General features: G+C 39.5%; 1 protein-coding gene across 1 annotated transcript in view; it reads right to left on the bottom strand.

Annotated features, from left to right (window-relative positions):
* The window catches only part of LOC115295959, a 429,236-nt gene that overhangs the window by 32,196 nt on the left and 370,889 nt on the right, over positions 1-26,151 (bottom strand). Inside the window, exon 5 of the mRNA XM_029944310.1 lies at positions 13,133-13,219. Coding sequence (XP_029800170.1) covers positions 13,133-13,219 — 87 coding nt within the window. The remainder of the gene's footprint in view (positions 1-13,132; positions 13,220-26,151) is intronic.

The following is a 26,151-nucleotide window of genomic DNA, read 5'->3' as shown; positions in this document are numbered from 1 at the left end:
TGCCTGGGTGGCTTAGTCAGTTAAGTGTCCAACTCTTGATCTCAGCTCAGGTCATGATCTCACAGTTCATGGGACTGAGCCCCATGTCAGGCTCTGTGCTGACAGTGTGGAGCCTGGTTAGAATTCTTTCTCTTCCTCTGTCTCTCAAAACAAATAAATAAAACTTAAAAAAGAAAAAAAAAGAATGTAGACTATGTAGTAGTCAAAACCAGGTCCTCTGCTTATAGATGGATGATGTTGGGCAGCTGCCCAAACTTACTAAGCCTCAGTTTCCCCTTTATCTGTAAAATGGAAATAACAGTACCATTTAATAAGGTTATGATAAAGATTAAATGGATCTTTGAAGATAAAATGCTTAGCCCAGTGCCTAACACATAGTAAGCATGCAATGCATTTTCTTTATTATCATTAATAATAAGAGCTATATAAATATGAAATGAACTGCCTCAGGTGGTAGAAATCCCCATCTAACTGGAAATTGCCACAGGAGGGTTGGCAAGTGTTTGTAGGACAGATTTAAGCATCAGATGAGAAGTTGGACTAGGTGACATTTAAATTACCTTCCAGTGCTGAATAAGCCATTCTGTATCACTTAAGACAGGAATAATTTCTTTAGTTTCTCCCAGAATACTTAGCACCACGATCAAATGATATTCACCTACTATTCTGAATAAAATTGTCTGATCATGTCATTGTAAATGTATATTTATTCCTAGTAAGAGTTGTTACATGCTGAAATGAAAATATGTGGAGATTCTCAATTTTCTATATCTAATTTGCTCTTTAAAATAAGAATGCCACAAAATTTTAGGTTTTTTTTAATTAAAAAATTTTATTTATTTATTTATTTTGAGAGATAAGGAGACAGCATGAGCAGGGGAGGCTGAGACAGAGGGAGGTACAGAATCTGAAGCAGGCTCCAGGCTCTGAGCTAGCTGTCAGCACAGAGCCTGACACGGGGCTCGAACCACAAACTGTGAGATCATGACCTGAGCCAAAGATGGACGCTCAACTGACTGAGCCACCTAGCACCCGAAAAAATTTTATTTTTGTGATTACTAATATTGACTAAAATGAAAGAGCCTAAGTTTTAGTGCTACCAACTCTTCTTTGTGAGACACTGAAATCCATATGTGCAAGCCTCTCATCTTCTCACACTTGGAGTTAACCTATCAGAATGCCTCATTTTAAACTGGTCAGATATTTTCGAGGTACAAAAGGCTGAACTTTCTTTCATGATCAACCTCCTGTCAAGAATCCAAGCTGAAGCCAGTAACCAACCATTTTTCCATCTCTTTGCGTAGGCAGCATCTGGAAATGCTGACCACGATCACTCTTACCTTCTACAGGCAAAGCAGGCACTTCTAACTCCCTTGGCAATCCTATTTAATAGATCTGGTAGAATTACCTAAACAGGACAATATACCTATCTTCCTCAACTATCTCATTGTTATCAGTTAAATAGGGAGGAATCACATTGGCCAAGGCCCTGTCTTCATGGCCTCTAAATGATAAACACCTTTCCTTTTCTTACAATGAGTTCCGGCATAACAGTGGGCATTAATCATCTGTGGGAAGTGTTTTACTTTAATTAATGAAGGTGTTGAGTCGGGTTCTCTGGCCAAGAGAATCCTCAAATGTGTAAGCGGGAAGATAAGTTCTAAATTCTGGGTTTGAATGAGCTCTGGATTCTAGATATGTGGTGAAATAAACAAATTATTCACAAGCACAAACAAGATTTCCAGACCATTCAGTGCCTGGGGTGTGTCACACACTGAGCCACAAAGGGAGGAATACAAAGAAAAGAAACGTGGTCCATCACTAACAAGAGACAGAAATCCAAGCAAACAATTTCAACAAAGTAAGAGCAATGCAGTAACAGAAAACAAGTATAGGTTTAACTCAGAACAGAGAATGGAGGAGGGGCAGAAGAAAGATGGAAGTAAACTGAAAGACAGACTTTGAAAAAGAGGAGGGGGTTAGGCAGGAACAGCACAGAAGAATGGCACAGAGCTGTAATGTCGTGTGTAGGAGTCGAGGGAATGAGCAGGGGAGCTGAGGCGGGGAGGTACGTCATCACACATGCCTCACTCCACTGTTAAGACATTCTGACTAACTCTGTAGTAATGGGAAGCCACTCCACCTCTCAGTCAAGTAAGGAGCTTCATCATATTTGCACTTTGAAAGGATAACTCTATAGTCATATTGATGGGGTGCTGAAAGAAAGGGAGAGTGGAGAGAGGGGAACCAGTTAGGGAGTTCATCTGGAACAATCACAACGGGGCAGAGAGGGTGAATGTCAAGGATTTAGAGACATCTGAATTGAGTGGATGACTGAATGAAAGAGAAAGAACCTGCCTTAAATTGTAGAAGGTGGAATGTTCACTGGGAAAGGTATAGAGCATTTGTAGAGCAGCAGAATGAGAAGGGAATGAGAAGCCAATTGCTTCAGTGTTTGAACATACTGAGCAAATAAAACAAGAGAATACCGAAAATTTCTTAAGGAGCACCGGGAATGGAACACTGGAGAGTGAAATTGGAGGCATCACTGAGACAAGATGAATGAAAAAGCAGAAGAGACTGAGAAGATCAGATGGGAATTCGCCCAGTCAGCTCTCAAAAAAACCGAGAGAGAAACAACTTGCAAGAAAAGGTCAGTTGAGTCAAGTTGGAGAACTGAAATGTACTCTGGGTTTCGCAGTTAAGGATTTTCCTACTGACCTTGGCAAGACTACTTTCCCTGGTGCAGGGAAGGAAGGAATCTTCCATGACACAAAGAATGAAAACACTTCCCACGAACCCCCCAACCTCTTTTTCTATTGTGTTGTAATCTCAACGTGTCTCTAAATGCTGATTTCCCTTTGCAAGTCCTTGGTATAAAAATCACAGTTTCTGCCTGTTGTAAATGAATAATGTCTTTTAAGAGTTACCATGTGAGCAAATGTCTTTTAAGGTAAAGCTGAATTTCTCACTAAGCTGTTTGTTAGAGAGGTTTCAGAAGGCATTGAATGAAAAGCAGGCTGAACCCAGGTAATCAAGAAAACAGTTATCTGAGATACAACAATATGAGAACTTCTTTCCCTTTCTTTTTCTATCACTTCCCTCCCCTTGGTAACAAGCAGCTTACAATGTGGAAATAATAGGCTTGGCGATTTGAGGGCATAAATAATGAATAAGGCACAACCCTGACCCACCTAAGCTCCCAGCCACCGAGATTACAAACCCTGAAAAAGACAGACATGCATGCAATCAACCAACCCTAAAGTGAGGTCTGGTGAAATAAACGTTCATAATAGTGAAAGCAAAGTTCTATGGGAGCCCAAATATAATTCACCATCTCTCATAAAATGCAGGAAATGACCTTTAAAAATGTAGACACAATTGGGGAGTTCATCGCACCACTAATTGCCTGCCTTATTCTTCAGACCATAAACTTTTATGCAGTCTAGTTTCCCTCTGTTCACTTCATTCGTACTCGTTTATTTCACCAGACATCCAAATGGTCTATATGGAAACCTTAACAGGCATTAGTGGCAAGTGGAGATTCCGGCTCTACCTTTGGCTTTATTGTGATTCTTTTGTTAAATTGAACTTTAATGATATTTAATAATACCACTTTGACTCTTCACTGAAAGTGTTAAAGTTCTTAAAATTAAACACATAGCCTCATGAATTGGGTGAACACGAAACCTCTTTCTCCCAACGGAGACAAACTGGGACACCAAAATATATGGAAGGGCTTCTGAAAGATACTATTTTGATCTGAGTAACCTCATGGTGATACCTTTGCAGTTCATACCCCCTTTAAAGTTCTTTGTAAAGCAACTGCCTTTAAAGAGACAACCTAACGCTGCGTGATCACACATTATTTCCACTTGTGCAGGGTTGCTATTTTTAACTGGGGCCTTTGGAAAATGAAAATCTAAGGTTGGTTACTGTAGCCAGAGTGACCCATAATATAAGCCAGGTCATACTTTTTTGGCATCCTTCTGTGTGCTCTCAGAAAACTTTGATTATATTTTAACTAGGAACAGAAAAGAGTCGTCCAAATAAAAACCCATCTACCTCTCTCCTGCAGGTGGTTAGGCATGGGTTCTTGAGTCAGGCATGCCTAGTTTTGGATGCCAACTCTACCATTTATTAGCTCCATGACCTTGAACAAGTTCTTTATCTCCTCTAGGCTTCATCTGTAAAATGATTAAATGGGAGACTGGATTTGTAGAACTTATGTTAGTGTTTTGCAGAGTCCTCAAACAATGGTGGTTATTACAATAATTATTATTGCTATTATCACTTATACCCAAGTGACCTGGATTACTGTTTATAGCAGACTGCCTCACACATGGGAGACATTCAATATCTGTTTATTTCTTCCTGGATATTTGGCTGGCATAGAATGTGTAGACTGTAACTTTTCAAGAAGGGTTTCCTTTGGCTTTCTCAAGGGCACCCCAGTGTTGGGAAGGTAGCAAAACTGCATAAGGTCTATATGAATTCTGCTGACAATTCTATAGTGCTATTTCTCAGAGTTTTGTGATATTTTTTTTTCTGATCTATGTGAACAGAGAGTATATGTTGCCAGGTTGGACAAATTAAAGTTTCTTTTTCTGTCAATAACAGATGAGGTAGTCTACTAAGCATTTTCTATCAGAAGTTCCGCTTGATATTTTTCAGCTGAGTTCTGGGAGAGACATTAGGGCAGTGTTAATGGGAAAGTGTCAGCATACTGAGATAAGAAAAGAATAAACAGAAGTTTTGTAATACAAATATGACTCTATGACCTTTGATAATGGCACAGTCCCCAGTAGCAAGGGTCTGGTGATGTGTGTGTGTGTGTGTGTGTGTGTGTGTGTGTGTACTGTTAACAAAACATTTGCCTCATATTTAAACACCAAGTACATCACAATGTGGCTGCACATCTAGTCCATACATGTTGTACCATATGCTTCAGCCTTTATAGATAAGCTGTGAAGCAAGATAAGAACAAGACTGTTTTTTAAGTTTGTTGTTTCTCATTTTTCTAGTGTATAGGCATCTACCTGTTTCTGAACTGATGAATTTTGTAAACCTAATAAAATACATAAAACAGATATTAATTGTTCCTTTTTCACTTATTTTTTGTAGCGTTTGGGAGCTGGCACTGAATATTTTTGTATAGTAGTGAGAGAATTCAACAGCTATAGGTTTAGGCATATTTGTTTAATCTTATTATAACTCTCTGGAGCTTATCTGACCTGTTTAGGGAGCCATTTTGTCTGCTGAGAATATTGGGATAGATAGATTTCTTGTCCTTGTGCATCAGGCTGCATTTTTTGCCCATGTGACCTCCTTCCAATGGGCCCAAACTTCAGCCTAGGGTGTGCTGGGGTAATAGTGGGAAGCCAAGAACCTAAATTTAAAGGATATATGTTGTCACCTCTGGTTATTTAATTTTTGTAGACAGGGATCATTTTATTGTGCTTCGTTTTATTGTGATTCACCGATACTCTGTTTCTTCTTTTTGTTTGTTTTTTTACAAATTGAAGATTCATGACTTCAGTGGAACTCATTACATATGTGGCAGAAATAGCAACAGAAGTTCTTCTGTGGGTAAAATGCTATCAAACAGCATCGCATGCTCTAGAGAAATCATTTTTTTTTTAAAAGTCAACTGCTGTGGCGAACATCATTGTTGTCCTCATTTTAAGAAATTGCCACAGTCACCCCATCCTTCAGAAACAACCGCCCTGATCAGTCAGCAGCCTCAACATCAAGGCAAGACCCTCCACCAGCAAAAAGATTACAACTCATTGAAAATTCAGGTGATAGCATTTTTTAGCAATGAAGTATTTTTTAACAAAATACTTGTTTTTTAGGCACAATACTACCACACACTTAAAAGACTACATTGGAATGTAAACATAACTTTTTCATTCACTAGGAAGCAAAAAAAAATTCGTTTGACTTGCTTTATTGCAATATTCACTTTATCGTGGTGGTCTGGAACCAAACCGGCAGAATCTCCGAGGTGGGCCAGTACAAGACAGTAGAGGGATACTGACTCCCATAAAATTCTTTATAGATGTAGTAGGTCGCTCACATCAAATACTACTTTAACAACCACTATGAACAAGGACAAGACGGTGAAAATAGTTGGCTAAAAGCCTGCGTGACAGGGTTATAGCAAAAGCTGGAGCCCCAAATGTTTACCCCAGGGAATCCAAACCTGCCTCAGGTGGTGAAAGAATGGAATACAACGTCAAATACAAGCATGAAGATATTTGTAAATATTTTCAAACTAATGACAGCTCCTAGATAAAATAAATATCAATAGAAATGTTATTTGACCAGATAATGGGTTCCATGGCCGTTCCTGAGTTTGAGTATTTTCAGAGCAAACTGGTTTGCTTCAGTTCTTGGGGAGCTTTTCGGAAATTCAGGGTATGACAGATATCTGGGTTTATTAGTTCAGAATTCAAAGACAGGGTTCTCTGCTAAGCAGAATTCTACTCATCACCTCATTCACAGAGACAGACCTTAGTGTGTTTATCTCACCTTCCTCATTCAGGCTCAATTTGGGAGATAGGTCTTAGCAACTAGGCATTTTCACTTCTTTAACTGATATTTTCTACTGTTTTCTACTTTCACCAGATTCTAAGTGACTTTCCACAGCTGAGCACACAGCTACTTTTCTCCCTGGTCTAATTGTGCACTAGGATACCACTGCAGCTACTGCACCACTGGCCAAAACAGTAGTGTAGACAAGATGGAAGTTGATTTCTGTCTCAGGCAATAGCAGGCTGAACACAAGCAGTCAACAGTTCTATGGAGTCAGAGACCCTGACGCTTAAATTTCATTTTTTCTGCCATCCTCTCTTGGTCAAGGTGGCTATTGTTTTTGCTACCTCATCTGTATTCCAGACAGCAAGAGAGGCATGCCTTTCCTATGAGAGGCATAACTCACAACTGCATCCATCACTTCCACTCACATCCCATTGGCAATAATCTCATCACATTGCCACATCTAGCTGCAAGGGAGGTTGAAAAATGTGCTCTTTAGAGGGATACCCCAACTAAAACTTCCGTTACCTTAGAAGAAGAAAATTGACTCCTTAATTTGAAAGTTTCTTTTTCACCCTGTCACAAAAAGCTCTAGAAGAGAAATAATGAATCCATTTTGCCCCACCGACCAGAAGCTAAATGTATAGAGACAGAGATCCAATCATATAGCTCATGCTCAGAGAATTAACATTTTGTTTTCTGCAACTGTAGTAATTGTAATGGCTTGATTTGCTCAGCATGATTATTATTTTTGGATTATTCTATTCCTGACTTTGGTAATTTTTTGGAAGCAGCAGTAAGTCACAAACAAATTTGTGGGTTGGCTTCTCCATTCTCTTGGGTTACTAAGAGCCCCAAATATTGAATATTAATCCCAAGGTGCTTCTCACAGAATAGGTGCTATCTATCCAGACCCAGCTACCCCATCATGATGTAACATTCAATGATTCTCAGCAGGCTGTGACTTAGAAGACTATTCTTTTTTTTTTTTTTTGGTATTAAATTTTTATTTTTATTTTATTTATTTATTTTTTTCCATAATATTTTATTGTCAAATTGTTTTCCATACAACACCCAGTGCTCTTCCCCTTAAGTGCCCTCCACCATCACCACCACCTCCTTTCCCCCCTCCCCCTTCCCCTTCAACTCTCAGTTCATTCTCAGCATTCAATAGTCTCTCAAGTTCTGCATCCCTCTCTCTCCCCAACTCTCTCTTCCTCCTCCACTCCCCCTGGTTCTCCATTAGGTCTCTCTTGTTTTCCTGCTAGACCTATGAGTGCAAACATATGGTTTCTGTCCTAGAAGACTATTCTTAAAATGTCCCCTGTTTGCTACACTAAACTTCCCTTTGATAAGAAAAATCCTCCAAGTGCTAAAAGGAGCTAAAGATTAATCTGTTAAAGGAACACCTGTATTTTTCTTCCCATAGATGCCTCCCAACTTTGAAATAAAGCAGTGCTCTATTTTGTTGATTCTGAGTTCACCAGTTTCTTTCTTTTTATCTATTGTTTATCCAGTTACTTCCAACTACCTCCTCCAGTCTCCCCTTTGCTCACCCGGAAATACAGGAGGCCCAGGGAGCCTGGTTTGTTTTGTTAGCCACCCTTCCATATAATAACACTGCTATCCTTCAAGGCGGTGTCTCTCTCCATTTCCTTCTGGTCAAATCATGCTAAAGTTACTTTCCTTTTGACTAGGGACAAGCTTACCTGTCACCTCAATTCCTCTTGAGAAAGGCAGGTTGGCATTAGCCATGGTTACGGGCAGTTCCTAATCTAAAACCACTTCCATCTACTTGCATATTCTGCACAATTTGCCAAGGTCATGGCACTTTACTGGGTTGTTTTGACTTGGCATGATCTACACAATGCTTGCTGAGCTGAAATAATGCCTCTTTCAGCCCAGTCTCTTGTCTTGCCCGTAGCGCCAATGAGAATTCTGTGAAAGAGCCTTTTAAGTTAAATTTTATGTCATCTTCTAATGTTACTTATCTCTCCAAATCCCTGCTTTTGTCTCCATCATCATCATCTTATTCCCTTTCAACAGTCCACTTTGGATCTGCCATTAATTTATTGAAATCCCAAAATCCCTTTTGCATTTACTGGTAGCCTGTGCAACCTCTTGGGGACAACATGTTTACAGTCAAATATATTAAAGAGTAGCCTGTCTTAATTCATTCTCCAGAGTATCTCCTATAAATTACAGAGGAAGTCCTCCAGTTATAACATTGTGGGATTTGGGGGAACAAGTTCATCTTGAGCTTTCACAACACAATATTTAGCAGCTGCAAAGGCAAGGAAGACAAAGCTGCCAGGTCATCCCCTGGAAATCCCAAGACATATATTTTTAACATTTGCATTCTTATTTACATAAATTTGTACGCTCCACTCAAAAGGCGCTGACTCCAATTATGCAAAATAACACATACAACTCCTCTTGATCTGAGAGTGGATAATCGCACATTCCTGGCTTGCTTTGATGCTGCCCAGAGTGATTTCTTTGGCTTTTCCCTCTCGCTCCTGGAAGTTTTCCTCCTTTATTCATACCCTCTAATCATAACCATTAATGAAGAGTTATCATTTAATTATAAGACTGAAGTTGGTCCCAAAATAATCTTTTTTCGATTAGAAGCTCACATTGGTTTTGGGGTTTTCATAACAATTGGGGTTTTTATAACATCTTTCCTCCTCCCCAGCAAGGAAACATTAGTCCTTGGTTCAGCTTGGGACACTATAATCTGGTCCGGTGTGCAGCCTTTCACCTAACAGAAAATTTCTGGATGGTGAGGAAGAGAGTTTGGATTTGAGGTAGAGTAACCATAGATTTCAATTATTCACACCAGATGTTGCTTTCCATAGACCCCTATAATTAAAACTTGACTATGCTTACATTTTTGGCATCACTTTTCCCCTTCAGGTAGATGGCAAACAGAGTTGATTGCAAATAAATTCATTAAAGTATTTTACAGCAAATGCATTAATCCCAGATGCCAGAGCTTCGGAGGAATCCCACTCAACCCAAGATGGTCCTGGTGTTACTGTACAGACACGGGTCTGCTAATTCTGCCCTGCCAGGCAAGGGAGACCTGAGAACCACATAGTGAGATACCACCAAACCAAGAATGGTCATCCTGCACTTTCCTTCTGCTCTCTGAAAAGCTTTCCAGAAAGTCACTTTCTACCACTTGTATATTGCTGTTAGTATTTCTGATCAGGTCTAGGAAAACATCGAGTAAATTCAGGGCTGTCTACTGGATGAAGTGAAACTTAGTCAAAAGAGACCTCTCCAGGGTTTATTGACTTCTGATTTTTAGCCTTTAAAATGGCTTCTTTCTGTCCCCACAAATTGCTGGTCTATTTAGAACCTATATAAGTTAGGGCACCTGGGTGGCTCAGTCGGTTAAGTGTCTGACTTCAGCTCAGGTCATGATCTCACAGTTCGGTTCGTGGGTTCGGGCCCTGCCTTTGACTCTGTGCTGACAGCTCAAAGCCTAAAGCCTGCTTCAGATTGTGTCTGCCTCTTTCTGCTCCTCCCCTGCTCATGCTCTGTCTTGCTCTTTCTCAAAAATGAATTAACATTTAAAAAAAAAGAATCTATATAAACAAAGTCAAAATAGGTGGGGCTGCAGGGGACTGGCAGCAGAGAGAAGGCAGCGAAGGGCTAGGGCAGCTGCCAACACATTTTGTGATGTGAGGGGTGTGTTTTGTTTGTTTTAATCTTTGCGCCAAGTGATACTCTTCTCACTAGGAACTCAAGTCACCAGAGGGGAAGTGCAGACCCCACTGAACACAAAGTACAGAAACTCAGTTCCAAGAAACTTGGGTTGCTTCCCTGCTATGCCTGCAAAACGTCAGGCCTGCTGACGGCATGAGGAAAAGGCTTCCTGCTCAGCCCCGCTTTCACACCCTGTGGACCGCTGCCTTGGGCAGGACTTGCTGCTAAGGCAAAATTACCAGGAATTGCCAGGCAAATAGATTCATTTCCTTTTAATAAGTACAAAAAAACCCTCTAAATTGGATATAAATTAAAAATAAATAAATAATGAAATAAAACATCGAGTACCTACCAAAAAAAAAAAGTACAACAAATTCTGGTTCCGCCCACAAATATCTAGAAGTTGGAGAAAAAAGCCCGATTGGAAGAAATTTTGTTTGTTTTTGATGTGTGCCAACAGTAGCCCTATTTCAGCCTGGGCACTGGATGGTGTGTGGCCCGAAGAGACACTACTGAAGCAAAGGGCAGGAAGGCAGTAGGAATCCTAGATGAATGCGGTCCTTCTGGTAAGGTGTGCTTGATATACCAGACATATGCTTCTCTTCTAACATAGGCTTCTCTTTCCCAAATTCCATTCTTTTTTTTTTTTTAATGCTTTTAAGCTTATCTTTGAGAAAGAGACAGAGAGAGTGAGCAGGGGAGGGGCAGAGAGAGAGGAAAAGAGAGAATCCCAAGCAGGCTCTGCACTATCAGCATGGAGCCCGATGTGGGGCTTGAATTCATAAACCATGAGCTCATGACCCGAGCTAAAATCAAGAGTTGGATGCTTAACCCAGGTGCTACCCCAGCTTCCATTTCTTGACATAAGCAAATTGAGGATGTGCTTCCTCAAGGCCTACCATATATATTGCCTTTTACTCGTTCATTCATTCATTTGCATAATTTGTTGAGTGCCTGGCTACATAGTGAACAAAATATGTAAAAATAAAAACTCGCGGGGCACCTGGGTGGCTCTGCCTGTTAAGTGTCTGACTCTTGGTTTCAGCTCAGGTCAAGATCTCAATGTTCATGAGTTCAAGCCCCACATCAGATTCCACACTGACAGTGCAAGGCCTGCTTTGGATTCTCTCTCCCTTTCTCTTTCCCTCTCTCGCAAAATAAAATAAACATAAAAAAACAAAAAAATAAATAAAAACTTGCTGTTATGGATTTATAGTAAATGATTTAATCTGGTTACAGTCCCATGAGGCAGGTACTATAATGATGCCCTTTTTACAGGTGACTGGCTCAAAGTCACATAGCCAGTGAATAGCAGATCTGGGATTTGAACCCAGGCAGGCTGGCTCTAGAGAGCCCACACCTAACCATCAGGCTCTACACTTCTTGGTGGGACTGGTGGTTGTGAGTTCAGGTTAATGTTTTATTTATTTTTGAGAGACAGGGTGAGCAGGGGAGGGCCAGAGAGAGAGGGAGACACAGAAGCTGAAGAGAGACTTCAGGCTCTGAGCCAGCTGTCAGCACAGAGCCCACCACGGGGCTCAAACCCATGAACGGCAAGATCATGACCTGAGCCAAAGCTGGATGCTCAGCCGACTGAGCCACCCAAGCGCCCGGAAGCAAAGTCTTTCACTGCACAAGATAGTTTAAATAACAGGTGTGTTGTTAAAAGTAGTTTCATGACTGGATTTCACATTAACATGTTGAAAGGGATCAGAATATGCCACTCCCAAATATGCCAGTTTGACATAATTATTTTGAGCTGAAGATGACTGAGAAACAGCAGACTTGCAGGAAAAGCACCCACCCCCACCCCCCAACTTCTACATCACTTTCAGTCTAAAAGAAGGGCATAAATTTCCCTTTCTAAAGGTTATATAAATTTTTATTTTTATTTATTATTTTTAATGTTTACTTATTTTTGAAGGAGAGAGAGCATGAGCGGGGAAGGGGCAGAGAGAGAAGGAGACACAGAATCCAAAGCAGGCTCTATGCTGTCAGCATAGAGCCCGATGCAGTGCTCAAACACACAGACTGTGAGATCATGACCTGCGCCAAAGTCGGAGACCCAACCAACTGAGCCACCCAGGTGCCCCCAAAGGTTACATACATTTTAAAATGTGTTTTCTTGTCCCATACCAGCATGAAAATTACTTTACCACTAGAGATGATTCTTATCAACGGGTAAGGCACCCAACTTGCGTCTGCATAACAAACATAATAAGTAACTCTTATCATCCATTGATTTCCTCCATATGTTTATCTTCTCACAGTTTATGATCCTGAGAAGCCCAAACCTCCCCCTCTTCTCCTTTCTCCTGTCACTTCTCCATATTTTATTGCTTTTTGTTAAAATAGTATATGCCTGGAACATATTAACTGCTTCTTTAGGTCCTTGCTTTTTTTCTATGAAGGCCTCTTTATTCGTAGTAATAAACATTTTCTTTTGTTTATCTATCTCTTTTTTTCAAGTTTGATTTGCATAATCCCAAGTACTAAGCCTAAGGGAGTAGAGAAAAAAAGTATTTTTCCCCTCCTCTACAATATAAATTACTAAAAGTACTGTCTCTCTTTCTAACAAGTTCCGATAGACAGAGGAAGGTAAGTCAAAGAGCTCAGAGCGGGACATTGAAAGGAGTGGGGAGGACATTGGCAGGATGGGATGGGAAGAACACAGGCATCTCAGGTCAACATCTCTCAGTTTAACATTTTCCAAGGGCAAGGGCACTCTAGGGCCAACTGGATCATTCAAAATTTGGATTTTATCATCCACTTTTATGAGATCTGTTTGATTATTTCACCCAAATAGCTCAAAAGCAAAAGGCTTAACAGCCAAAATACTCAGATCATACTGTTCAATAAGATATGGATTCATTCTTACTTTGCCAACCGGCTTCTCAATCAGAGGGCTCGTAAAGCAGACTGGAGGTATGCTTCTGCTGTACATCGAAAGTTTCCATTGCTGTTCCTGCAAGAAAGGAAACACACAGCAAGAGAGAGAGAGAGAGAGAGAGAGAGAGAGAGAGAGAGAGAGAGATTTCAGAGACTTGGCTGCCTCAAGCACTTAAACCTAAGGGTTGTCACTTGAAGTACCTGAGTCAGCGGTTTTGCATGGGCATCTTTAGTTTGCAGTCAGTGCAAATTCAGTTAACCTTGTACAAGGACATATTACAAACACATTTATGACATTTTGAAGGAATTCATGGATATGTATTGACACAGAGGCAAAATATTTTTGGCCTAATCTGTTAAGGTATCTTCCTAGAACATAAATCAGACTGTGTGAATCTTTTTAAAACAAAAATAACCTTACTAATATCTCACTGCACAAAACCACTGGCCACAGTTAAATGTCCAGTTTTCAAATCTTTAATTCTATGTGGGATAACATCCAAAGTTTTCTAGCTGTTTTGGAGAGAACGCTCCAAATTGTGGCTTTTTGTATACTTTTGTTTTTTTTTTGTTTTATACTTTTTCTGCCTCAGCTCCAACTCTGTCCCACAATTTAACCTAAAACTCAAGCCACATTAGTCAATGTGTTTTCCTCCATTCTATGTCTTTGTTAATGCTGTTCCCAGTTCCTAAAATATCCTTTCCTTAATATCTGCCTATGATTTCCTACCCATCCTATTAAGCCCAGCTTAAATTCCCTAGGAAACATTTTGTTGTTTTTCTCTACTTTTTTCTTTCCTTTATTTTTAAATTTTAATTCCAGTATAGTTAACACAATGTTATATTAGTTTCAGATGTACAATATTGTGATTCAACAATTGTATACATTACTTAGGGCTCATCACAATATGATGTGTACTCTTAACCCCTTTCACTTGTTTTACCCATGCCCCTACCCACCTCCTGTCTGGTAACCAGTTTGTTCTCCAGAGTTAAGAGTCTGTTTTTGGTTGTCTCTTTCTTTCTTTGTTCATTTGCTTTGATTCTTAAATTCCACATATTAGTTAAATTGTATGATATTTGTCTTTCTCATTTATTTCTTAGCAGTATACACTTTGGATTCATCCATGCCATTGTGTATGACAAGATTGCATTCTTCCTTATGGCTGAGTAATATTTCAGTGTGTGTGTGTGTGTGTGTGTGTGTGTGTGTGTATACACAACTTTATTCATCTACTGATGGACACTTGGGTTGCTTCCATACCTTGGCTATTGTAAATAATGCTACAATAAACATAGGGACACATACAACATTTCAAGTTAGTGTATTCATTTTCTTTGGGTTAATATCCAATAGTGGAATTACTGGAATATAATTCTATTTTTAATTGTTGAGGAACCCTTATACTGTTTTTCAGAGTGGCTGTACTGGTTTGCATTCTTCTGCAATAGGGCATCAGGGTTCCTTTTTCTCCACATCTTCACCAACACTTGCTGTTTCTTGTGTTTTGATTTTAGCCATACTGACAAGTGTGAGGTGATAGCTCATTGTGGTTTTGATTTGCATTTCCCTGATGATGACTGATGTTGAGATCTTTTCACAAGTCTGTTGGCCATCTGGGTATCTTCTTTGGAAGTGTCTATTCATGTCTTCTTCCTATTTTTAATCATATTATTTGGAGGGGGGTTGGTGTTTAGTTTTATAAGTTCTTTACATATTTTGGATACTGAACAGATACGTCATTTGCAAATATCCTCTCCCATTCAGTAGGTTGTCTTTTAGTTTTGTTGATGGTTTCCTTTGCTGTGCAGCCTTTTATTTTAATGTAGTCCAAATAGCTTATTTTTGCTTTTGTTTCCCTTGCCTAAGAAGACATATCCAGAAAACAGTTGCTATGGCCAATATCAAAGTAGTGACTGCCTGTGTGCTCTCCTAGGATTTTTATGGTTTCAGGTCTCACACTTAGGTTTAATGCATTTTGAGTTTATTTTTGTGTATGGTATAAGAAAGTGGTCCAGTTTCATTCTTTTACATGTAGCTGTCCAATTCTCCCAACACCATTTGTTGAAGAGACTGTCTTTTTCCCATTGCATATTCTTGCCTCCTCTGTCAAAGATTAACTGACCATATAATCATAGGTTTATTTCTGGGCTCTTTATTCTGTTCTCTTCATCTATGTGTCTGCACATCTACTGCAGCTTTGTAATATAACGTAAGTCCAGAATTGTGATACCTCCAGCTTTGCTTTTGTTTTTCAAGACTGCTTTGGTTATTCAGGATATTTTGTGATTTCATATAAATTTAGGATTATTTGTCTAGTTCTGTGAAAAATGCTGTTGGTATTTTGATAGAGACTGCATTAAATCTGTAGACTGCATTTTCCTCTACTTCTGACTAAAGTCAGAATAAATTTCTCCCTACCACAAAGTCCATGTACTATTAGTAAAGTCCTGTCACTCTTTGCTGGAAATGTGAGCTACCAAAGACAGAACTCATGTCATAGTTATCTTTATATCCTTCACAATCTAGCACTGGTCTTATACATTGCTGTGGTCCAAACATTTGTGTCCTGGCAAAAAGTCCACATGTTGAAATCTTAATCCCTAAGGTGATGAGGTCTTTGGGAACTGATTGGATCATGAAGGCAGAACGTTTATAAATGGAATTAAGGTCCAATTAGTTAATTAAAAGAGGCCCAAGAGAGCTTCCTTGTTGTGTGAAGAAACAATGAGAAGTCTATAACCCAGAAAGGGACCCTCAGCCAACAGTGCTAGAACCCTGACCTCAGACTTCAGCCTCTAGAACTATGAGACAGAAGTTTCTGTTTTTATAAGACACCAAGTCTATGATAGCAGCAGGAACTAAGATATACTGTAGGCACTTTCTATTAGAGTAATCTTTCTTTTTGCCAGCTGAGTCTTGTTCTCTGTGTAGTCACTAATTTCCAAAGCACCCTTCTAATCTAGTTGTTTCCAACTCCCAGCTCTCATGCCCATAACACACATTATTCACTCTATTTTCAGTCTTGTTAGAGGACACATCAAGAGGGTTATTATTGAAGAAGAAAAACTTAATTGTAGGTACCAATAACCCCCCCCAAATAAAAATAACCTTTAAAAATTAATTAACAGGTATTGATTCATCCCTACCTCCTGCTGTCCATTAATTGGCCATGTTTCTTGAGTGAAAGAAAGATTTTGCAGTAGTCTTAGCAAAGGATAGAGTTTGGCCCTCTGGAATCTCTACCCCTGCTGTTACTAATTATCTTACCCTGGGCAAATTACTTGTTCCAGGGGGCTAGCCTGTGAATGTGGTTTGCATTATTTACACACATCACACAGGGTATTTTGAGACTAATTGTGTAGATGTCTGTGACCTGGAAAGGTGAAGTATAATTCCTGGAGAAGCAGCCCTGTGCTTTACCCTTAGGAGTAGTCATTCAAACCTCTGCCTTCTTCCCCGGGTCTGAAAACAGGGGTTATGGTTGGAGTCCAAGGGAGATGAGGATTTCTGTCCATTAGGAGTTAAATGGAGACTAGCAACTCATTTCACAGGTCATATTCCAGCCATCAGAGTTTAATTACTGTCAAACTCTGTTGGCTCAGGTCCCAACCATATTAGTGAAGCCATGATGAAAGTTCTAAGGGATCCCATTACCAAACCCCACCTTCCAGAGATAAAAAGACACTGCATGGCACCAGGGAAAAGGCTAAAATATATCTTGAGATTACAACTTTTTTGTGTGTGAAAATGTTGATAATCAGGACACATGATTCTGTTTTGAGGAAGTCAATCTGCAGACACAGTAGGTCAATCTAAAGAACTCTGCCCTTCTCTCTGAGGCTGGTGCAGTTGCTATGACAACATATAACTAGTTTTCTTATGTTGTTGTGCAGCCTGATTTTCTTTATACTAAAGATTCCCTTGATACATTTGCACTGGGTATAGTTAAGACTAAAACAACCCTGCAGTTGCAAAACATAGATTTCCCACCTAGAAATTATTGGTTTGGTGGGGAAATACATGATGATTCTGGGCCATACATACAAGAGAATTTCTGAAATCATGGGTTCATATGCAAAACAAAGTAGTGATGGGCATACAGTTATTATTAGCCAAGGTCTCTCTTTTTCTGTATCCTTTCCTTATTCAGGATTTCCACATGAGATTTTGCTGTTGTTGTTCAGGAGACTGAGTGGCGGGGTGGCTGGTGCTAACTGCTGCTCCACATTGAACTCCCCATCTGCTAAATGTGGGGATGGGGGTGCTGAGAATGGACTTGGCCCAAGTGGAAGAATAGAGAATTAGAGAAAAGTTGTCAAAGCTTCAGGCGGCTCTCTGCAAAAAGAGAGCAATTACTGCCCCTCATCTTTTTAATAATAACTTCAGAACATCCCTGAGAAGCTACAGAACTGCTCAGAGATCCCCACAGGAAAGGTACCTGGTGTTTTACTTCTACGACTGGATTTCTAAAGGGAGACGGAAGAAGTGGTTAAGGACTTGAACTGTAATTACAACCTTCAGTGTTTATCCTGGTGCCTGAAATGTAAGAGCAATTCCTGGTGCTAAAGGACAGAAACAATCTAGGATTTTAAAGGATGCAAGGATCACCTGTTAGGCTCAACTAGTTGACTGAACAGTGGTATCAGTCCAGATGACATCTACTTAAGGGTGCATCGCTGGGCAGCTCAAACAAACTTAATAACCCTGAAGGAAAGAATGAGTCCTCCCTTGGAAATCTTGATTTTATACTCCAGAAAACATGGGCATTGTTGTCCATTAGCTCCCCACCCCTCCTCCTCAACACTTTGGGGCTAGGAACAATGTGTTCAGTTTTGAGGCGGAAGCTGAACCTAACTTAAAGGTTGCCATGCCTCCATCCAGCCTTACCTTGTCACATTATTTATCTGGAGTAAATATGATTGAGAGTGCTTTTAAAGAACTGCCAACATGGCACTTTAGTTGCTCCTCACAAAAGTCATGAGCTCTTTCTGGGACCTAGGATGCTGAAGGAACCAGGACATTGTAAACATTCAGTGGGAACTCAGGAAGGAGAAAGTTCCAGAAAAAGGACATGATATAGATCATCACTGTTGCTCTGGCCCCTGTTTTCCCTGGCCACTGGACCTGATGGTTGAGGCCAACCAACAGGGAATTGGGTTCCCCCAGCCCATCCCTGCTCAAGTTGCTTCCTTGCAAGGGTCAAGCACACAGACGCAGAGGTGAGGTGGCCTTGGGAAGGGAGGAGAACTGGGTGGAGGGCCATTAAATGTTGACTCACTTAGGCTTACCCAGACTTCCTCCCTTTTTCCACACTCTAGTACAATTTTGGTGAACTTAAGTAAACTGTGCATAGTGCTAAGTTTTCCTACTTCCTTTCGGGTTATTATCACAGACCTAGACTAGCTCCAGTATATGAAAATCCTCTTCCTCTAAAACTTGCAGGCATAGTCACAGGGGCAAATATACCCACAAAACAGTCCAGTTTCTATGTTTTCTGGGAAGAACTCTGGCACAGGCTGCCCTGCTTATGCATTCTTCAGCACCTCCTCAGTACTCATTTCCCTTAAATGCTCTGCTAAATTTTTGCATTTAAATTTCCATTTCTTGGATGTTTCACATGCTGATTTCAAAAATGTCCCCTGTGCTTTTTCCTTCCTTTACTATGTTTTATGCATCTTCAGTAGCACCTGTACCTACCACAAGGCTATCATTACAAAGAACATTAAAACAAGTGCTTTCGAAACACTCAACAACATTAATGGGACTCCTGAAAGAAAGAGGCACATTCCCTTTCCTGCATGCTTGTGTCTACGAGTTTCCTGCCAGCCTTTACCCAAATGCATGTATATTTAGCTACAACACCACTTGGCATCACACTCTGACCTTTTCTACCTAACATAACATTACATATTTTCTGTGTTGTTACACAATCTTTGGACTTACAATATTTAGTGACTACATAATGTTCCATCAACAAAGTAGAACATAATGTATTCAGTGTCTTGATAGATATTTTCATTATTTACATTTTTCCTCTAATTTTTTTGAAATTTAAAAAACAGTTGTATTGAAACAATTCATGTTACATACAATTTGCCCATTTAAAGCACACAAGTAAGGGGTACCTGAATGGCTCAGTTAGTTGAGCATCTGACTCTTGATTTCAGCTCAGGTCATGATCCCAGGGTCATGGGATAGAGCCCCATGTCAGGCTCTGTGCTGATTGTGGAGCCTGCTTAAGACTCTCTCTCTCTCTCTCTCTCTCTCTTTCTCTCTCTCTCTCTCTCTCTTCCCCCCCACCCCTCTCCTCTGCTTTTGCTCACTCTCTCTCTAAAATAAAATTAAAAATTAAAAAAATAGTAAGTGCACAATTCAATATTTTTTTTTAGTTTACTTACAGTTTTGTACTGCCATCACTGCAATGTAATTTTAGAATATTTTTGTCCCCTGTCAAAAGAAACTCATTACCTACTAGCAGTTATTCAGCATCCCTCCAGCTGCTCTCCTCCCTGTCTCAGGCTCCAGGCAACCACTAGCCTATTTTCCTGCTCTATTTTTGCCTATTCTGGACATCTTATATAAATGGGATATTATAGTGTATTCTTTCATGACTTTCATTTAGCATATTTTCAAAGGTTTTTTTTACATATTTTTTAAATTTATAGTTTGTCAAGTTGGTTTCCATATAACACCCAGTGCTCTTCCCCACAAGTGCCCTTCTCCATGACCATCACCTCCCTTCCCCTTCCCCCCCTTTTTGTTTTCAGTATTCAAGAGTCTCTCATGATTTGCCTCCCTCCCTCTCCCTAACCCCCCCCTTTCCCTTCCCATGGTCCCCTGTTAGGTTTCTCCTGTTAGACCTATGAGTGCAAACATATGGTATCTGTCCTTCTCCGCCTGACTTATTTCGCTTAGCAGTACACCCTCAAGGTCCATCCACTTTGCTACAAATGGCCATATTTCATTCTTTCTCATTGCCATGTAGTATTCCATTGTATATATAAACCACATCTTCTTGATCCATTCATCAGTTGATGGGCATTTAGGTTCTTTCCATGATTTGGCTATTGTCGATAGTGCTGCTATAAACATTGGGGTACATGTGCCCCTATGCATCAGCATTTCTGAATCCCTTGGGTAGATCCCCAGCAGTGCTATTGCTGGGTCACAGGGGAGTTCTATGGATAGTTTTTTGAGGAACCTCCACACTGTTTTCCAGAGTGGCTGTACCAGTTTACATCCATGTAGTAGCATGTATCATCAATTCATCCTTTTCATTGTGAAAAATATTCTATTGAATGGATATACCACATTCTATTTATCTGTTCATCCATTTGAGTTGTTTCCACTTTGTGAATACTAATAAGGCATCCATGAAAATTCATATCCAAGTTTTTGAATGGGATGTATGTTTTCACTTCTCTTAACTATACATGCAGGGGTGGGAATACTAGATCATAATGTAGCTCTATTGTTTCACCTTTTGAGGAGCAACCAAACTATTTTTTCCTATAATTAATTAACACCTACAAAAATATATTTTTTTATTTTGAATCATTTCTTCAGAATATATTTCCAGGAGTAGGGTTTCTGTGCCAAAGATATGCACATTTTTATGGCTTTTATTCTATATCATCCAATTATTGTTTTTCAAAAGGATTAAACCTGGTCAACACAGTTACAATTTATATTTATCATGTGTATATGCATGTATATACACACACACAACTCTTTTCTTCTATACAGCAAACTGATGTGAAAAATGCCATAATTTAACTACATATTTATAGATGAAGATATTAAGGCCCACAGGGGTTAGTAACTCAGTGTCAGAGGACCAACCAAAGCAAAGCAATGCCCCTTTTATTGGCTTCATTAGCTTCAAGTCTGTACCCAGTATGTCCCTGGTTTCAATGAGTAATTGCTGACTATGTCTCTATACTGTAATTTCTTCAGATTGTGTTACAGTGAAACAATAAGCATGGAGTCAGAGACACGAGATCAAATTCTAGCCCCATAACTTGCTAGCTTGAGATCTTGAGTAAGAGCTGCTGAATCATGATAAGCCTCAGTTTCCCCAAACATAAAACAAGATGACACCTACACCATAGGCTTGCCTAGAGGATTTAAATTAAAAGTTGGCTCAGCCAAAGAAACATACATAAAAATGCTAATATTATTTTTCATGTGAATAACAAATGTCCTATTTTATTTTTCCTTGATGCCCTCTTCAGAGTGAAATATCAGATACCTGAGAATCTCTATTATGATTTAATACATTTCCTTCCCTTTGTCAGCCAATAAATTATCCTCAGAGTACTGTAACTTAGCTCTGTGCTAAGTTTATAAGAATTTTTTATAGAAATGTTAATAAATAATACAAAGGTTTGTAAAGTTTTCAATAAAAATTTTAACAATTATAGATTATAATAATTACAAAAGCTATAAATACAATATGAAAGGTACAGTAGAAGTTTATTGAATAAGTTTAAATACATAAATTTAGTTTTTAACTTAAAAAATATTCAAAAGTTAGAGTGCTGGGGTGGCTCAGTCAGTTTAATATATGACTCTTGATTTCAGCTCTGATCATGGTCTTATGGTCATGAGATTGAGTCTTTACATCAGGCTCTGCACGGAGTTTGGCACCTACTTGAGATTCTCTCTCTCTCTTGCTCTCTCTCCCTCTGCCCCCTCCCCTGTTCATGCTCTCTCTCCCTTTCTAAAATAAATAAAAAATAAAATAAAAATATTCAAAAGTTTACATTGTAAATCATAATTATAAATTTTAAATTTATTTAAAATAAAACAAAATTAAGGTAATTTTTTAAAAAGAAATCATGAGTTAATAAAATAAGCATAGGCTCATAAAAGTAAATGCTTATAAAATAAATATCTGTCTAGCTCTAAGGATCTTGTAAGTAAGATAATGATGATATAGTGAAAAGGGCCCTCACCTCCTATTGTGAAGACTTGAAGACTTGAATTTGAGAACAGCTGTGACACTTACTTGATGTGTGACCTATTTCGAATTCTATTCAGAAATAAAACGTATAGTACATAATTTGTATTTTTTAAAGAAGATCAAAATAAAGCAAGGTATTTGAAAATAATCAGCACCACCCAAGAATTATACATTTCTTTGGAATGTCAAAACCAAGATGTGATAGTTACACCACACAATGGTCCATTCACTTGTAATGAACCTTAAATTCTCTAGCAGTTCAGAAAAGATAGGAAGGAAAATGAAATGTGAAGTCATCCATCTATGCCAACACAAGAAAACATCACATAGAAAAAAAAATAGATCTCCCAGTTCCCATATGTCTCTGATGGTCAACTTCATACCCAAAATGATCCCAAATGTTTCGACTCTGAGAGATCCAAATATAAGGTGATCACACTGGAGCTTTCAACAGGAGGGAGGGAGGAAGCCAGAGATGCTGTAACCTACATCCCTGCAGACGAGGGCTGCTTAGAGACTGGCACAGTAAATTTGGGGAAAGATGTCAACAGGTAAGAGGCTGCTTACAGGCTATATTGTGTCCTCCCAAAATTCATATGTTGAATCCTAACACCCAACAATTCACAATGTGATTATCTTTAAGGGGTGATTTAATATTTAACATGATGTCATTAGGGGTCTGATCCAAATGACTCTGGTCCTTATAAGAAGGAATTTATACATACACACATATAGAAGGAAGATCATGTGAAGTCACAGGGAGAAGGCGGCCATCTACAAGTCAAGGAGAAAAGTCTCAGAAGAAGTCAATTCTTCTAATACCTTGAACTTAAACTTCTACCCTTCAGAATTGTGAGAAAATAAATAGTTTAAGCCACCTAGTCTGTGATACTCAGTTATGGCAGCCATAAATAATTAACAGAAGGCATCTTGGAGAAAAAGATAATATCAGGGGAAGAGCTTTTAGGACAGAAACCTTTGGGGGCCTTTCAGGTAGTCAGTGTAGGAAAGATTCCCAAATGAACTGGGGAAAGGGTACCTCAGTGACCAGTGATGAAGCAGATGCAGAAGTTTGAATGCATGGTGTTCTGTACATCAGTACTGAGCAGGCCCTGGTGATACTCAGATAAGTAAGAGGCTGTCCTACCCTCAAGGAGCTCACCCAAGTCCAGTGAGGGAGAGAGAATTCAAAAGGAGCAGTGCTTTAAGGACTGAAGAGGAAGAGCACCCAGCCCAGCCAGGAGAGCTGTTCCTGTGACCAAGAGGCTTCCATAAGGAGCTGGTGCAGGAGCAGAGTACAGGAGGTGGGAGTGAAGTTAAACAAAGAAGTGGTGTGAGGCAGGGAGGGGCTGGAGGGGCTGGGGACATGCAACATGGTTTACAGTGTTTCAGGAAGAGGAAATATCATGAGGGCAAGAGGTTTGGAGTAAAAAGAAATGTTGACTTTTTATGTGAGCCACAAATAATTTGAAGCTGTTAGATCTTACAGAGTAAGACAGAGGTGGTGAGGGATGGCACCGGAAAGGTGGGCGGGAAGCCCAGGAGTCTTTCATAACAATGTTTGAATGGATTACTTGGCTGGCAGACAGGAGCATGAATTTGAGAGGGGGAAAGACTGTAACTACTCAAGCTGCTGTTGGAACCAATCCAGAAAGATAGGCTAATGCCTGAAAATCTGGACCAGCCAAGTAGCAGAAGGGCTATACAAGTGGAGAGACTTAAGAAAGGGTTTGGAATTAAAATCATGAGAACTTAAACATTGCTTGAAAGTGGAGGTTGAGCTAGTAACAATTACTTGTTCTATTCCAGTTTTCTTTTTTGTTATTTTTTTATTATTCTTTATTTTTATTTTTTAAGATATTATCCTAAAGTAATCCTTTTTTCTTTTTTTTTTTAATAGTTTATTGTCAAATTGGTTTCCATATAAAACACAGTGCTGTCTATTCCAGTTTTCTAGGGAGTAAGGAAGTAAAGACAAGGAATACGGACTCTTTGATAGGATTCCAGGAAGAGGGGAAGACATGGTAAAGGTGCAGGTGAGGCATGGAGGGGACCATGGGTTTGCATCAGGGTATGCCTGGGGCACCAAAAGGTGCAAAGAGCACTCACTACCTTGAGTTCTGATTTTTAAATGTATCATTATTTGATGGCAATTTTGTACTGTATTTTGGCCCTAACCTGTCTTCCTGTCTCAACTTGAACTTTCTTGTGCAGCCAAGATTTTCTTCTCTCTCCCATGCAAACACTTAGCTTATTCATTCCCCGGCTCTTTCTCACACCTTCGCTTCCCCTTCTCATAGACGCTGGCTCCACCATCTACTAGTCATGGAAACACAGGCAAGTTGCTTCACCTTTCCAAACTTTATACTTCCTCCCACAGGAAATGAAGATAATGATAATGCCCATTGCAATGAGTTCATTGTGTAGATTAAATGAAAACAACAACAACAAAACAAAGGGTTACAAGGGAGCAAAAGGAAAGATGCTCTGATCCAGCGCTGATGGTGGAGGCAGGTGAGGTTTAGGGAAATCAAAAATCTTCACATGAGTGGTAACCTCACTTCTACCTACTTTCACTCATAAGCAACTCTTCCTTGGAATTCTGGAATATTCTCTACTCTTCCTCTCCTCAGATCTGCTCTCCACACTATATCTGAGAGACTGAGAAGTCTTTTTAAGAATAAATGGAATTATGATCCTCCTGCTCTTCTGCCTTTCCCCTTAAGCCTAACACTGCTCTTAGATAAAAACTAAAATGTTATCTTGGCCTGTAAGGCCTTTCCTGGTCAAACCTCCTCCTACCTCACCTGACTCATATTGCACCATTTCCCTCCCTTTGATGTTTTGAGTGACAGGTTCCTTCTGCCACGAGACCTTTGCTTATGCTCTTCTCTCCTCTGAAAAAACTGTCCCCCATCCCTGCATCCCACTCAACCTCCTCACTTCGCTTTCCAAGTCACTCCAACTCTCCCCTCAGTTCAGCTCAGCTGTAATTTCCACTGGGTTCTATTTTCCTCCTTCTGTGTTCTCATCCCACACAGCATTTCTCCTTGGCAGCTCTTATCAGAGCTGTTCTTGATTTGGGCACATTTTGTACCTATATTTGTATGACTTTTAATAAGAAAGCATCTATTATTTGGGTTTTAGGTAGTGTTTTCACTATAAGCATCTTTGCTGTAGATTGCTTACGGTAAATATTTTCACCACATAACTAATTTGCCATAAGGCAATTTTGCTCTAAGAGATAAAAAGATAACTGGTTGAAGGTTGGCTTGATTTCTCCATGGACACAGTAAACCCCTTTTTATATTATATAAATCTTAGCTTTGGGGCACCTGGGTGGCTCAGTCAGTTGAGTGTCCAACTCTTGATTTCAGCTCAGGTCATGATCCCAGGGTCATGGATCAGGTCCCGTGTCAGGTTCTGTGCTGAGCATGGACCCTACTTAAGATTCTCTTCCTCTCTCCCTCTGCCCCTCTCCCCTGCTCGCATGCACGATGTCCCTCTGTCTTTCTGTCTCTGTCTCTCTTTCATTAAGATAGATAGATGATTGATAGATAGATAAACAGACAATAGATAGATAGATTGAAAATTTTTTAATTAAAAAAGAATCTTAGCCTTGATAATAGTCTATGCAGTGGTGCAGAGTTTTGAACCCACATTTCTCATAGAACTTAGCAACGTCTATCAGTGGACATGTGACAATATAGCAAGAAGAAACAACCACATAGACCAGTTTCACAACACAATACAAAGCTTAGTTACAAATATGCATTCCAGTGTTTGGAAACTGATACCTCTCTTAATGAATGTAGAAATGTCAGTGAAAAAAGAAAAAGCAAGATTCTAAAGGAGACAAATTAATAAGTAAGCAAAAAAACTCACAAATGCATAATACTATGACTGAAAGGCTTTGAAGATAAACGTTTAGGTACAATACACAAAATAAAATCAGTTATTTGTGTAATATTGCCATAAATCTATATACATTTTACATGTATTCAAGCATTTCTTATTTCACAATAAAATATTTTAAATT

Source organism: Suricata suricatta, chromosome 1, assembly GCF_006229205.1.
Source record: "Suricata suricatta isolate VVHF042 chromosome 1, meerkat_22Aug2017_6uvM2_HiC, whole genome shotgun sequence".
Classification (NCBI taxonomy): domain Eukaryota; kingdom Metazoa; phylum Chordata; class Mammalia; order Carnivora; family Herpestidae; genus Suricata; species Suricata suricatta.
The sequence above is the reverse complement of the archived record's forward strand: the minus strand, read 5'-3'. Positions and strand labels throughout refer to the sequence as shown.